The following is a 14,369-nucleotide window of genomic DNA, read 5'->3' as shown; positions in this document are numbered from 1 at the left end:
CATCGGCGCAACTTAAACCCTAAAACCCGCCGGTGGGCACCTCTGCGTCTATCTACAAGCTGTGGCGGTCCGGTCTTGATCTTCGGTGGGAACGTGTTTTTGTCTCATTCCAGTGCAGCTGGGAGTTTGCCCACTCTCTGTGAAATTGGTACTAGATAAAGTTGATGCTGACGAGATCACTCTTGTATGCCGAGGCTGGAAAGCCTGGAGCCTTACATCCACCCAGGCTTTGGATCTCGTATGGCCTGTCCTGAATAGGGGTCAGCATTGTTCAAAATGATTTGAATGATAAGAAGTCATTATGTGAGCCTTAAATTTCTAATATTAAAATTGTATCCAAATACTTTCGACTACATCCTCGAATTTGTTTGACGCGATCGTAGTAGTTTACAATTCATTTGGCAGGTGGTAGAGTGACAAGTTCCACGATGGCTGTCTGTGGTACAGATAAAGCATTTTGCGCCCTTGCAGTTTCATCTTAGTCGGTCTGTTATAAGTATTCAGCGTAATTTTCGTAACGAACCACCATCAAAAAACTCCATTGCATCACAAGCAGTGAGAGGGCACTACTGCTACAGTACCAACTGTTGACGAAAACATGCTGAAGCCGGTCTGGAAAGAATTGGATTATCAAATCCCTTTAACCCCCTCGTCTCACCGCGGCGGCTGGCACGAATTTCGCCGGGTCTGTTTAATCTTATTGATGTTTGCAGGGTAACAAAGGCTCTTATTGAACATTTGTGAATTACTGTACTACATTTGTTTACAACTAAAACTCGGGACAATCATAGTACATATGCGTAAAAATTGAAGTATCTTATACAATTAATAATAAAATCATAAGAAGTTGAAATTGTTCTGTGATACGAATCTCGTAACATTCTTATTCTACCGTATATTATTTCCCATTATTAATTCCAAAAGTGTAACTTTTGGCATTATTACTAATTCTAGGTTTAAGGTGCTATAATGTCTCCTGTTAGTGTATACTGGTCTTTTGGGAGTATTTTTGTAAATTTCCATTGTTTTCAATGCCATCGACAATAATTTCTCACATTTTTATTAATTATATGAGAGCTCCTTCGTGGCCAAACGGTTAGCGTACGCGTCTTTGGCATGGGAGACCCGAGTTCAATTCCCGGCGGGAGCTCATGTGGTTCGAATTCCACGTTAATCAGTAGGTCCCGTCTCATATACCCTCGCTGCTGAAAGGGGCGCTAAACTCCAAATCAACTCAACTTATTAATTATATGTTTGTTCTGTATTTTCGGAGAATAATCTAGTCATCTTATTTTTTTAAAATATAATTTCCCTGAATTTTGTGCATTAAAAATGTATGTCTAAACCAGTATTTGAAGAATTTACTAAATTTATTAACATAGTTTTATTCATTTTGCTCAATCTTAAATTCGCCATTTTTGAAGGAATCTTGGAACGTGAAACCATTGCCAACCAATCAACGCCTTGATGTCTTGTTGCTGACTAGATATTCATAAGAACTTGGCATGCATCATCTTTATTTGATGTTATCTAATTAGCTCTCCCCTAGAAATACAGTTTGCATTTTTTATTTCAGATCGAAGAAACGAAATGATCTCACGATGAATGAGCTGGAATCTCAACTGAAGAAGCTTACAGCATTCAAGAAAGAAAATCCAGATTATTTGTTGAAAATGTTAAGTCCTCATATTGAGACCATTGCTTAACTTATATATTTGAGAATACTTTTTATTAAGTATTAAGAAACCTTTTGTAAGCTTTTAAAAGAGAGAGAACAAAATTGTTGACTGTTGACTATCGCATAAATTGTGTATTTTACATTCATTGTTAAGTGTTAAAATTGCTTTTGTAAGCTTTTAAGAGAGAGAAGAAATTTGTTAACTAGTTTTATATAGTCATCTTATATGAAACCCACCGATATTACGAAAATATTTGATTTAATTTTTATACCTTGTTCTTGCCATATTCAAGAGATAAAATATTCTTTTCTAGTTTTAACGTAGGAACAAGTGTATAATGTGCAATTTTATTATTGTTTGAAAACTATTGCCTAATATGAATAAAATAATTGGGATCATAGTATACCTAGCATTAAGTAAGTGTACAAACTAAAATGTACCTAACTGTCTCTTTAAGTAAATACTTCGCCATTTTGATTTTTGTAGAATAATAGTAAAAGGAAAAGCAAACTTAAAATTTGGAATAACGTCTAGGATTTAGGGTGTTACAGAATAGATAATTAAGAAGTTCGGACATATTATTTATGACAAAAGAAATTTGTCGGATGGTACTACTAAAACAAGGAATTTATTGCAAAATAAAGTACTAAAATTAACAGAAAAAATAAAAAATAAAAAAATCATTTAAGTGAGTAATATAAAGACGTGAAATAACCTTAAAATAAGAATTTATAGTTGGATAAGTTTAGTTTTATACAATACTGCTCACATTACAGTTTGCAGTTACAGTTAATTTATAATTAAAGGTAGTACATATTTACACGTTGGATGTCAGAAATTAACATGTTCTTTCTTCTTTTGATAAATTGGAAATTGTGTAGAAAACAGGGTTTGTCTTGATTCCCTCATAAATTATTTCTATATCTTTTAATAATAATAATAATAATAATAATAATAAATAAGCATCCTAACCTGTAAATATTAGCACTTAATATTTTATTGTGCTGATACCACTACTCTTTGCAATAGGTAAGAGCTCTGTACTTTCGTAGGAACTTCACACTATAACTGGAATTTTGCAGTTTTATGTGGAGATGACTTAAAGACACCAATTGGCGCTGTCCATTCAGATATCAAAATAGGGCAAAATATTGCATTTATGACTTCTTACCGTGGATTACAGCCTTTAGTTGTGATTTTATAATATATGCATCACGTATTCCTCGTCTGTAAGGAGTGATATTATTATTATTATTATTATTATTATTATTTAAAAATCTTCCAATTGTCAAGTACTTTGTAAATTCTAGGTCTGCATTTTCTAGATTTTAGTCTGCATTTTGTTTTCCAAATGTTTGGTCTGGTCTTGAATGTAGGCGAACATTTTAAAAATATATACGTCTGCTCCAGTCTCTTTCTAATTGATGGAAGGTAATCAGGGTATACATTTTTGATCCAGTCTCTTTCTAATTGATGGAAGGTAATCAGGGTATACATTTTTGATCCAGTCTCTTTCTAATTGAAGTAAAGGAATCAGGGTATACATTTTGTTTATATTATTGTAAAGAAAGTTTTATCGAAGGATGAACTATAGTGTAAAAAATGTAGAAATTAGATTAATTTCAAACAGTTAAACGTAGTACACGTAAGAATAACGCATTATCACTATAGATTAGGATAAGTGCTTTATTATTTTATATCTGTTACATTTTAATTCTAGGAAGAGCCAATGTAGTTAAGCAAAGAAAGAGAATGTGTATAATCTGATCTAAAGGAAATGGTGTCACGCTGTAGCGTACCTTTATTGAGTATTTGTGGACGCTGTAGGTATAACAATCAGTAAAACATGTTTAAGTTGGCCTTTTGTAAAAATTTGACTTGATTTTTTTTTTTTTTTTTAAACCAAGAGTGGCCAACTTAGATAGATTTCATCGTAAAGTGCAGCCCGTAAGTTGAACACTTCCTGGAATCAACGGTGCCCAGCTTCTGAGTTGCACTATACACTACAGCCTGTTAAGTTTTCCACGTACCGATGGAATCATTACGTGTAGTCATATGTATTATTACTCCGTACGTTGGCCACTTACATAAATTTAACTGAGTTTTTCAAATTAAGAGTGGGAAAATTTCGGTGTGTTCACCGTACAGTATAACATATTAAGTTATTCACACATGTTTAAGTTCACATTTTTTTCTGAGCTAAAGATTGCCAGTTTAGACAGGTTTTTCTGTAAGAGTACAACTGGGAAATTTTTTTGTGGATTTAACGATTGTCAATGTGTGTTTCACCATACACTACAACTTGTTAAGTTGCTCACATGTCAATGAGACTATCAGTCATAGTCGTGAATATTATTTCACCATAACTTATGTAAGTTGGAGACCTTTTGTGGAATCTAAGTGACGAGTTAGGTTTTGCTATACACTACAACCTGTTCAACTGGCCCACGTATTTGTAATGTGCTAGTATTATTATTCCGTAAGTGGAGCACTGGTATAAATTGGATTTATTTTGTGGAACCAAGGGTGGTCAACTTGGACATGTTTCATTATATGTAAGTGAACCATTTGCCTTAAATTCAACAATTCCTGTACAGCCAACTTACACAAGTTTCAGCATAATGTATGTAATATCCATTTTTAAAACTTACTTTAAAAAAAAAAAAATCGAAAAGTTTACAGGGTAATGGTGCCTTAGTATTTTTGTATATACATTCCAGTTGGGGTTAAGTAATTATAATGTTATTGAAATGTAGTACAAAGTTGTATGATTTCAAGTTTTATGTTAAAAATTGTTCATAAAATATTTTAAGATTTTATATAAGGAAATGTTCGTAAAATATTTTAGTTATAGTGCTTAATTAACTTATAAACATGCTTTCTTTCTTCATCTACGAGCCCAAAACTTTTTCTTAAAGATAAATGTATTAACTTCTAAGTATATAGTAAAAACATTCCATTCATGATTTGAGACATGATAGTAGAGGTGAGAGATATGTAAAACACTATTCCAGACAGACAAGAAGTATAATAACTTATGAACTTATATCTTTTGAGTATTTGGGTATATTATTCCTAAGATTTCACAGTAAACAATATCAGATTTTAAGAAAAAGAATATACTCGGTGCGCACTGTCAGTCTTGACTCTTCCTTTTGTCACTAAGTGTTTCTGTGTCAGTTATAGCCAGTGATCAAAGTAGTTGTATAGTATATTTGAATCTTTCATGAAGCCAGATCGCTTCTGAGACTTTCCTATATTTTCTAGTCTTGGTTTCAAGTGATATCTGGTTGTAATTTTTTTGTGCTTTTGGTTAACAAATTAGTAAAATAGATTTGTTTTATTTGTCTGAGAGTGAGTAAAGCAATTTCTATAGTTGACAATTGTCATGTTCCTTCACGTATTTAGAAGTATAGCATCGTCAGGAATTATCTACTGCTCTTGTTGGCGGTGAAACGTAAAGACTTGATTACGAGTTCAAAGTATGAGGAAATATCAATGTGTAAAATAAATTTAAGTAGTAGTTACATCACCCGTACTTCTTTCGGTAGAGTCAGTTATTCTTTCAGTAATTCGTTATTTTCTCTGGGAGTTCGTAGATTATGCGAAGTGTTTAAGGTTTGAATTTTATTATTTAAAAAAAAAAATCATAGAATTGTCAAAAATCCATTTCTTATAAAATTGAAATTTAGTTTTATCTTATACCCTCGTCCAAGGATATTGAGTAATCACAAGACAGATTATGCAAGTTTTTAAATGAATCTTGCCGAATTATTGGCAAAACAAAATATCAACGGGAGTATATGAAGATAGCATACGTATACAAAGAAAAATTGCATAAGTATAACAAAATGTAACGTAAAAATTAAGATGAAAATATATGCGGTACAAATCATTGCACTGTAACAATACATACAATTTATAACAACCTATTGGAAAAAAAAGTCCTTGCTGTTTTCTTCCTCAATATTTTTCAAAAGCTGAAGTTACTACTTTAGCTAGAAAAATAGATACAGGAAAAGGACAAAATTATTTAGAAGAAAAAATTATTTACAGGAGAAACACTACATGTTGGGAAATACGTCGTAATCTTTGTTCTCAGATAGTGCGTTATCTATAGCTGTATGAATTTGATTCTCAATGACTTACGTCGGAAACTTGAGAACTGATTTAATTATACGTGCAAATTGCCTATGTCGGCGTTTAATTCAGAACTTTTAGTTTTGATGTATAAATCTTCGTAACCTTCCTGTTACTGAGATCATTATAAAAATGCAAAGTATAGTGACACCATACCGTTTCGGGGATGTCAAAATATGTGAAAGATCACATATATTAAATGCAATTTCCCAAGTCATTCATAAAATGTACCTCTTTTGCAGAAAGACAGATTTACGGAAATTTATACGTTAATAAATAAATAAATAAATAGGTGTAGGCAGCTTGGATAAGAATTGAATGTGTCTTAAAAACAGTAACGTAGCGTGAAGTTTTGAAATGGGCAGGCTGAGATTAGATTCGTAGCTAGAGGGTGGCTAGGAGGGGCCCAGTCCCCTCAAACTTGCAATTGTTTGTTGTATGTATAAATGAGTGTAAAGTGAATTCAAGTTACCCCTTCTCCTCCCCCCCCCACACACAAAAAAACGATCCCGCTCTTATTAAAACGATGACGTCTTATTGTTATAACTACGGGCCTGACTGTAATGCTTGATAGAAAAACGCTAATTAATGCAATATGTTCATCATATAATGCAAGAAATAGTGTAAGAGTGGTTCTGCTTCATACTATCCTTACATATACGGTTCCAATTTATTAGACAGTCAATAGATTACTAAAAAAATCCAATCAATTATTTAAAGAATGTAACAAATGAAGTAATTAGAATTTCATATACTGTTTCAAAGAAACAAATAAAACCGCATATATGACTATATTAATTGTAAATTTCCGAAATCATACACAAACTTAACCACTTCACCCACAACAACACATACCAGTATACTACTGGCGAACAGTGGAGCAGCAGCTCACAGTAAAAAAAAAAAAGCTACTTTTAGATTGAAAGTATGATTAAAAAAGAAACTATACCTCATCTGATTATAGTATATATAAGTATCGATCTTCGAAAAACTTACGGATAGCAACGCAACGCAAAATATACAACAAGCAATTATAACTCCTATGACAATTATCACCAACTAAAATGCAAGTTTTACGCTGTGATAACGCAAACCAGTACGCGATAAGGTCCCTGATATATTAATACTATTCATAATAATATAACATACTTTTTTTTTTTTTGGGGGGGGGGGGGGTCAAAACTTGTTACTGAATGCGAGCTTCTAAATTTTTCATAATCTCTGTTCTGTAGTTTCTTACGAGACCGCGTCCTGTCGCTTTTGTTTCCCCAAACACCCGAAAGGCTAGTCACCGTTCGTCCACTTTCGTCGCATCGTGTTTATTTGTGTATAGCTTAAATAGTTTTCGTCTGCTGAGGGTGGTGGGAAAGTGATTGTCACCGCCCCATTCTTCTAATTCCATGAGAAAAGCGGAGGGCTAGCGGCCGATAGCCTTCAATGCGTTCTTGCAAAAGCTTCGCTTCAACTCGCTTGATGTTTAAGCAACGTTTTATAAAATAAATCCATTTTAATAAAATTAATTGTATCAATGTCCAAAAGCAACATTTCAAGGTGATGTATAAATAAATGGATAGCCTAAGCCTTATAGCCTTAATGGACACTACGTCCCTGCTTAAAAATAATTCTTCACGATTTGTGATAGTAAGTCAATGAGAACTAACGCTACAGTACAAGAGACAACACACTACTGAGAACAAAAGAAGGTTCCAATGCAATTTTCAAAATGTTGCAATGTAAATAATTCGGTAGTGTAAACTATATTTTTTTTTCTTTTTCTTTTTTTTTCTTTTTTTTTTTCGTTCTTATCTAAAATTAGTAAGTTGTTTCTCAAAGGTGTCGAGCAAGACAGCAGAAAGGCTATAGAAGAAAGAGTTGGTGTTGTGAATGTGAGTTTTTCTGCGTAAAATTAAGATTATGCATTGCAGCTTACTAAAGACCATTTCAGAACAAATACCGAAATAAAACATAAAGTTGTACACGTATTGGAAGCTTGTTAAACCCAAAAGTAAATAGTGATCAAGGAAATTAAATAAATCAATATGAATAATATTAAAAAAATCTAGGGTTAATATTTAGTATGAAAAAAAAATCGTATTATCTGACAGCAGTACTTTATAGCAATTTAAATCTGCAATATAAATATAATCAATGAAAAATTCGTTAGATAAATAAATTGAATAATTAACATTGATAACAGAATTATTAAAGAATAAAACAGTACCCGTTGTTTATTCTCGGATGAGGTACTATCAAAATGAAGGTTTTTTTTTTTTTTTTTTTTTCCAACAAACAAAGTAACGGTGATCTCGTCTTTCGTGTGCATGTAGTTGGTACAAATTTACGAAATAGTTCCGTAAAATGCAATTCAGTTGTTTCATTTTGGACTTGTAGTACCTGAACCTAAAGAAACACAAAGACATAAAAATTAAGTTCTGTTTGTTATAAAATTACACTTGCTTAATTGTTAAGGCACGCATTCGTCTTTAAGTAAAGTTTATTCTACAGTCCGAATTTTACTCTAGTCTTAATTGTTAAATTTTTCTTTGATTCTGCTTAAATGGTTAGTATTGATGGATGTAGCTACATAGAGAATGGAGCATTTGAAGCCGGGACCCATCAAATCAACTCCATGTCTCCTCCCGTTCCTGAATTACGTTAGCAAATGTGAATCGCCTTTGACGATGTTGTTCAGTTTCAATTAAGTGTCGAAGGCTGATATTTGTTGTACTTGGAACATGGCTATAAAACAATTTAAGAGTCCGTAATATAAAAATTTGCTTTGCTAGCTACACTCCTCTTGGTTGCCTGTTTTTTCAGCTATAAATAATATGCACATATTTTCCTTACATTAGTAGTTTTCGTTATGTAGTTTAGCGTACTAAGCATAAATATAACGAACTTCGAGGGAAAGAATTCGCATAAGAGTAAAGACACGAAAGTAATGACCTGAATAAATTATTCCTGTTGTGATTGTCCAGTTCACATTCCAAGTATGATGATGATGGTTTGAATATTTGTCAGTAAATGAAGCTGTTTGGAGTAATTAATATGATCCACAAATGAGTGTAGATATGGTACATATTTTAGTTATAAGCTTAGTTTTGTTTAAAAGGCGTAAAAGTTCTTGAGAATATCATGCTGTTTCTGTTACTGTTGTATATGATGTAAATTTAATACATAATCAATGTTTAAATATGGTGGCATTTTTTTTTTTCCGATCAAGATTCTTTTGTATATTCAATGATAATAGTTGTATAAAGTTGTTTTTGTGTAATCTTTGTTACAAGCTTACGTATGGGAACATTGTTAGTATATCTCTGTGAGAAAAGAACATTGAGAAAAATGTTTATGTATTTCTAATAGATTAATATATTTTTAGGTTTTATTGTTTATGTGTTTTTGTTCCAACGATGGTTAAACTACAGTCAGCATTGTCAAAGCAACATGTACGAACACGGAATTTTTTGTGTATAAGCGTTAGAATTAACACTGTATTAACTTTCAGTACAAGTTTTCATTTTAACTTTAACAGATTAGAGGGTTAAGTTTGGTTTAAACTACTCGCTGAGCAAAATAATTTGTTTATCGTAAAAATTAGTTTCGCCACCTATCCTCTATTTATCAGGCATTATGAATATACAGGTAGTAAGAGATTTAATATAAGAAATCTATCACTACCTGTTGATTCATGCTGTCTGATGAAGCCAAGTAGATAGTTGACGAAAGTGTTACAAGTTTTTTTTTTTTTTTTTTTTTGTTTTTTTTTTAATAACAATAAACGTATTGCTTTGCTCACTGAGTAGTTTAAATCAAATTTGTGTCTATAAAAAGAAAAACATACAATGGAAAAGATTAGAGATGAAAATCTTAGTACAGAGAAGGGATGATATGTCATTGAAAGAAAAGTTTCAGTAGGAAAGGAAAATTTTATGTATAATTCATTACTTTAAAGTTGAAAATTAATTATTGTAATGTAATAATTTCAGCACCAAAACTCTAATCTTGTGTGTTTCTCCGATCATGTTGACTGTAAAGCTAATCATTGAAATAAAATTATTAATAACGATTTAAAAAAAAAAAAAAAAAAAAAAAAAAAAACTGTTGGCAGTAGTTGATAACATTCGTCATAAAGGCTTAATATAAGATATTAGATTGTTTAGAAGTTTAACTATTCAAAAATAATTACTTTTAGTAGAATTTCAGTTTGTATCTTCTGATGGTGTGTACCAAAACGAAAAGCCGGCATTTTGTTGACCCTGTATTGATTGGCTGTACATGTGAGGCACTACAAAACGAACTAAAATTTTAAATCTTTACCATAATATATTATTTCTTTAACAATTCAAAGCCAGGTGCGTGAGCATAATTAAAATCTTCTGAATTACAAATAAGTATTTCACAAGTAAAACACAGCCTCTAATGCATGTGTTCCTAGTCTTTTTTCTTTGATATTGTTGATATCTGAACTTGACTATTTAGATCGTTGTAATGTAGGAACCTTATTTTCAGAACGTAATAAACAGAAATTCAAAGTAAAGTTTTACTTTTTTAAATATCTAAAGCAGTACTCAAGTTTGAAAAACATAAGCGCATTCGTAGTCGAAGATGACAAATCCAAAACTCTTACTACTGTAATAGTACTTTCTTTGTTCTAGGATCTTATGTTCTTCAAATTTTAATGAAGACTTGTTTGTCGCATTTATATATATATAGGATGTTCCAAAATAATACCGACAGCCTTACGGAGGTGATTCCTGACACCAAGATAGGACAAAAAGTATAGACCATCGTGGATGCACAAATGCTTCCTTTCGGAGTTATAGGCTGCCGAAAACATGAAAAAATAAACTTTAAAGGTCCATAGCTCCAAAACTATGGGATCTACCGTAGTCGGGTCAAGACTTCACTTAGGAACTAGATGTTCCCTATCCAAATATCCATGTTTCAGAATTCTAAGGTACTCAACAACAATTTTTATAGAGGGAGTTTGAGTGCGGGCGTATAATTTCAAGTACTCACCAACTACCTCTATAAAAATTGTTGTGGAAGGACCGCAGGATTGTGAAACATGGATATTTAGATAGGGCATATACTAGTTCCTAAGTGAAGTCTTGACCCGACTACGGTAGATCCCATAGTTTTGGAGCTAGGGACCTTTAAATTTCATTTTGTCGGCAACCTATAACTCCGAAAAGAAGCATTTGTGCATCCAGGTTGATCTATATTTTTTAATTATCCTGGTGTCGGGAATGCCCAAACCTACAACCTCCCAAACGTTGTCAATGTTGTTTTCGAAACACCCTGTATAAGTAAAATGCATTTTTCGTGGAATGATTCTTTAAAAAGTTTCGAACAACAGAAGTAATCAAATTTGACGTATGGTAGAAGTAACTTACTGTTACAATCTAATTAAGAGAATAATATTCAACGCTAGCATAAAGAACAATCATAAGGATATGTTCCAAGGAAACTAAGGATTTATTGGTATGAATGTGAGAAGTACTGTAAATGTTATGGTAATTTTCACATACACTGCACAAGATAAGAAAACTATAAGTACATTCGCGAAACACTTCATTAGAGTCTAATATTTACCATTATTCGTTTCTTTGTATTTTTATTTTATTATTTTCGTTTTATAAAAAATTTCCATCATTTTTTTAATCTTTCATTATTGTCATTTTTTATTGCCTTATAATTTATTTTTCATTAATTTATATTTTTTAAATTATTATTTCTTAGTCCTATCTCTGTTATTTTAAAAACTATACAAATTCGTTTCTTTATTGATTATTTCTTCTCTCTCGTGTATTCTTACTACCAATCCGTTTAATTAGCTTTGTCTTCTTCCAGTAAACTCTTAACTTTCAGGTTGTCAACACTGTACATTATGTGACAGCATTCCAAGCACTCTTACCCGATGACTTACTTCTCCAAACCTCTAGTCTTGTAATACTAGCGTAAAACTTTTCAAATCAGATTTTTTATAATTGTATATTCCATAAAATCGTTGCAAATTAGAGATACCACCATTAATATTTAAAAATGACTTCTATTATTATTATAGTATATCTACTTCATATATTTTACTACTTGTAGAAAACATAAGAGTAGCAATTTTGTGATGTAGGCCCCTTGACATTTCACAGCTACGTTTTCTTTCTTTCTTTTTTACTTTTTTTCTTACTTTCTTTTTTTACTTTTTCTTTTCTTTTTACTCTCTTCTTTCTCTTTTCTTTCTTTTTACTTTTTCTTTTTTACTTTTCTTTTTTACTTTCGTTCGTTTTTACTTTCTTCCTATCCATTGAAATGTCTAGCGGTATAGCTTATAGTGTATCTTTTCTCAGTGGATGTGATAATGTTTATCTATTTCTTGTTAGTAATCCATGTTATATAATATATATGTTTGTAAATCTATCGTAGTGCCTTTGTTTATTGTAGATTATAAGGTATGGATAGTTATGTTGAAAAGTAATGTGCAATTTGAATCTCATTCAGATATCTGAACGAACTTGCAGATATCAGAAGTGCCAAATAAAAGAGTAGACACACACAATTGTAGTTTGATCTAAATATTCGCATCTTTGTACGCGTAGTTTTATTTCGATTTTGTATTGCTATTATTGCTATTTTGAAATAAAGTTATTTCAGTAAAATCAGGTGTAGAATTTTAAATATGTTTGTACCATTATTTGTAATAATCCTACGGGACAAACATATTGTCTATTCACAAATGCGTGAAAATTAAAGGAAAGCCTTAATAATCAGTTCTGAATTAGAATATTGAGTTCAATAGGAAAAAAAGTGTCACTTATGGTTTCGAATTTATTTTATATATTTATTTATTTATTACTGTTATTTTAGTTTAACGTCCGTGTTCAAGAGGATGTCATATCTTATTTATTTAAATAATGTATTTAAAATTATTTTTTTAAAGTAATTTATATACTACTATAATATTTAAATTACATATCGGTAGTAAGAGATAAAAATTCCCTTACTACGTATGTAATTGTGCTTAAAACAAAGTAATGCCATCTGAGATACGTGGAAAATGTAATGTGTACACGTCATTTGGTAACTACTTGAAGGATTAGACTGTCTTTTTTCGCACTACCTAATCCTTCACTCGGACGCAAAACAGTCAGAAATCGGATTAAACATAAATCAGATGTTTATTGAAAGGCAGTAGCACATCCACTCGACCCCACACAGATCTGGGCAAAATTCAGCATTCTATCTATTGCTACAGCCTTTTCCTAGAGCTGTTGAAAGCAGGATAAACTTATCTTTACAGGAAAGTATGCTGTAAAGATATAAAGCATCCTTATATCTGTAAAGATATAAGATATCCCATAAATAATCTTCATAATTTGATTTAGTATTTAGCAATAGCTGAATTTTTACAAGCTAATTCTTCCGTTAATAAGAAGTGCGTTTGACACTTTGAAGATTGCAACAAGTATTAAAAGTACCCTGCAAAATCATTATCAAATTATATTCTTACAAGAAGACAGTTATAGATATGCGACAATCATTTTGGACATGAGTGTACCTTTCAATTTATCTGAACAGCTGGGCGCTTCAATCGGTGTTCCGAATGCTGGAAAATAGATTTCGATGATAATTTACATTTGATTTCCGTCTAAAGCAAATTCGATATGTTATTTCTAAGTGTCACTCAACTGAACAGTATTACTGGGAGAAAATTTGCAAGTAGCGTTCCAGCAAAAAATAATACCGACAAGTGATGTAGATTGGTCAGTTTTTTTTTTTTCTGACGTAATCAGCGATCTATGTGGATTGCAACTCTTTAATAAGAGCTTGAAAGGAAGAAAGAAGAAAAAAGAAGAAACTATTGTACTATACTTCATATAACATATCGTTCATTTGTTAATCTTACCAGCAAGCAATGATGTTACCAACATAACAGATATTTCATGTTCATCTTACCAACTTTGATCCAGAATAATTGTTAATATACAGGATGCTCCGGGAATAAACCGACAAACTTTGTGTACCTGCTCAGGACTTCAAAACACAAAAATAAAGTTGATTTGAAATTTCGGTCGGAAACGCCTAATTACGGATAGGACCAGTTTAAAGTAATTACTGGAAATGATCGTACGGTAGATTATATTAAACTGTTTCGATCTCTATAATTAGGCGTTTCCGACTAGAGTCGCAGATAAAACGTTTTCCTTGTATTGAGATCCTGAGCATGTATGCAAAGTTTTTCGGTTGTTTTATTCAGAGTAGCCACCCTACAACCAATTCCACAACCAACTGCGCACCGAAATTTCTGGTCTACAATAAAGGGTTTTGAGTCATTTATTAATTCATTTAATAGAATTTTGTAGAAACCATCTTTCTTATTTTCTGCATTTATATATATATAATCTTCATAGTCTTTAAGTTGCTAAATAAAATTCAATAAAAAAGGGCAGAGGTGAGCTTGCGAAGAGCCGTAATTATTATTATTATTTAAGTGAATGTAACGTTTCTGCAAATATTTATGCTGAACTTTCGGTTACGTTATCCTGATAGGAT

The 14,369-nt window shown here is 31.7% G+C and overlaps 1 protein-coding gene across 1 annotated transcript in view; it reads left to right on the top strand.

Annotated features, from left to right (window-relative positions):
* LOC145685963 (uncharacterized) overlaps positions 1-9,573 on the top strand; it is a gene marked incomplete in the record, with an annotated part of 117,056 nt that extends 107,483 nt beyond the window's left edge. Inside the window, 1 exon segment of the mRNA XM_081758755.1 lies at positions 1,577-9,573. Coding sequence (XP_081614881.1) covers positions 1,577-1,706 — 130 coding nt within the window.
* Positions 9,574-14,369: the final 4,796 nt, after the last annotated feature.

Source organism: Thermobia domestica, chromosome 5 (assembly GCF_964235325.1).
Source record: "Thermobia domestica chromosome 5, izTheDome1.hap1.1, whole genome shotgun sequence".
Lineage (NCBI taxonomy): Eukaryota > Metazoa > Arthropoda > Insecta > Zygentoma > Lepismatidae > Thermobia > Thermobia domestica.
The sequence above is the reverse complement of the archived record's forward strand: the minus strand, read 5'-3'. Positions and strand labels throughout refer to the sequence as shown.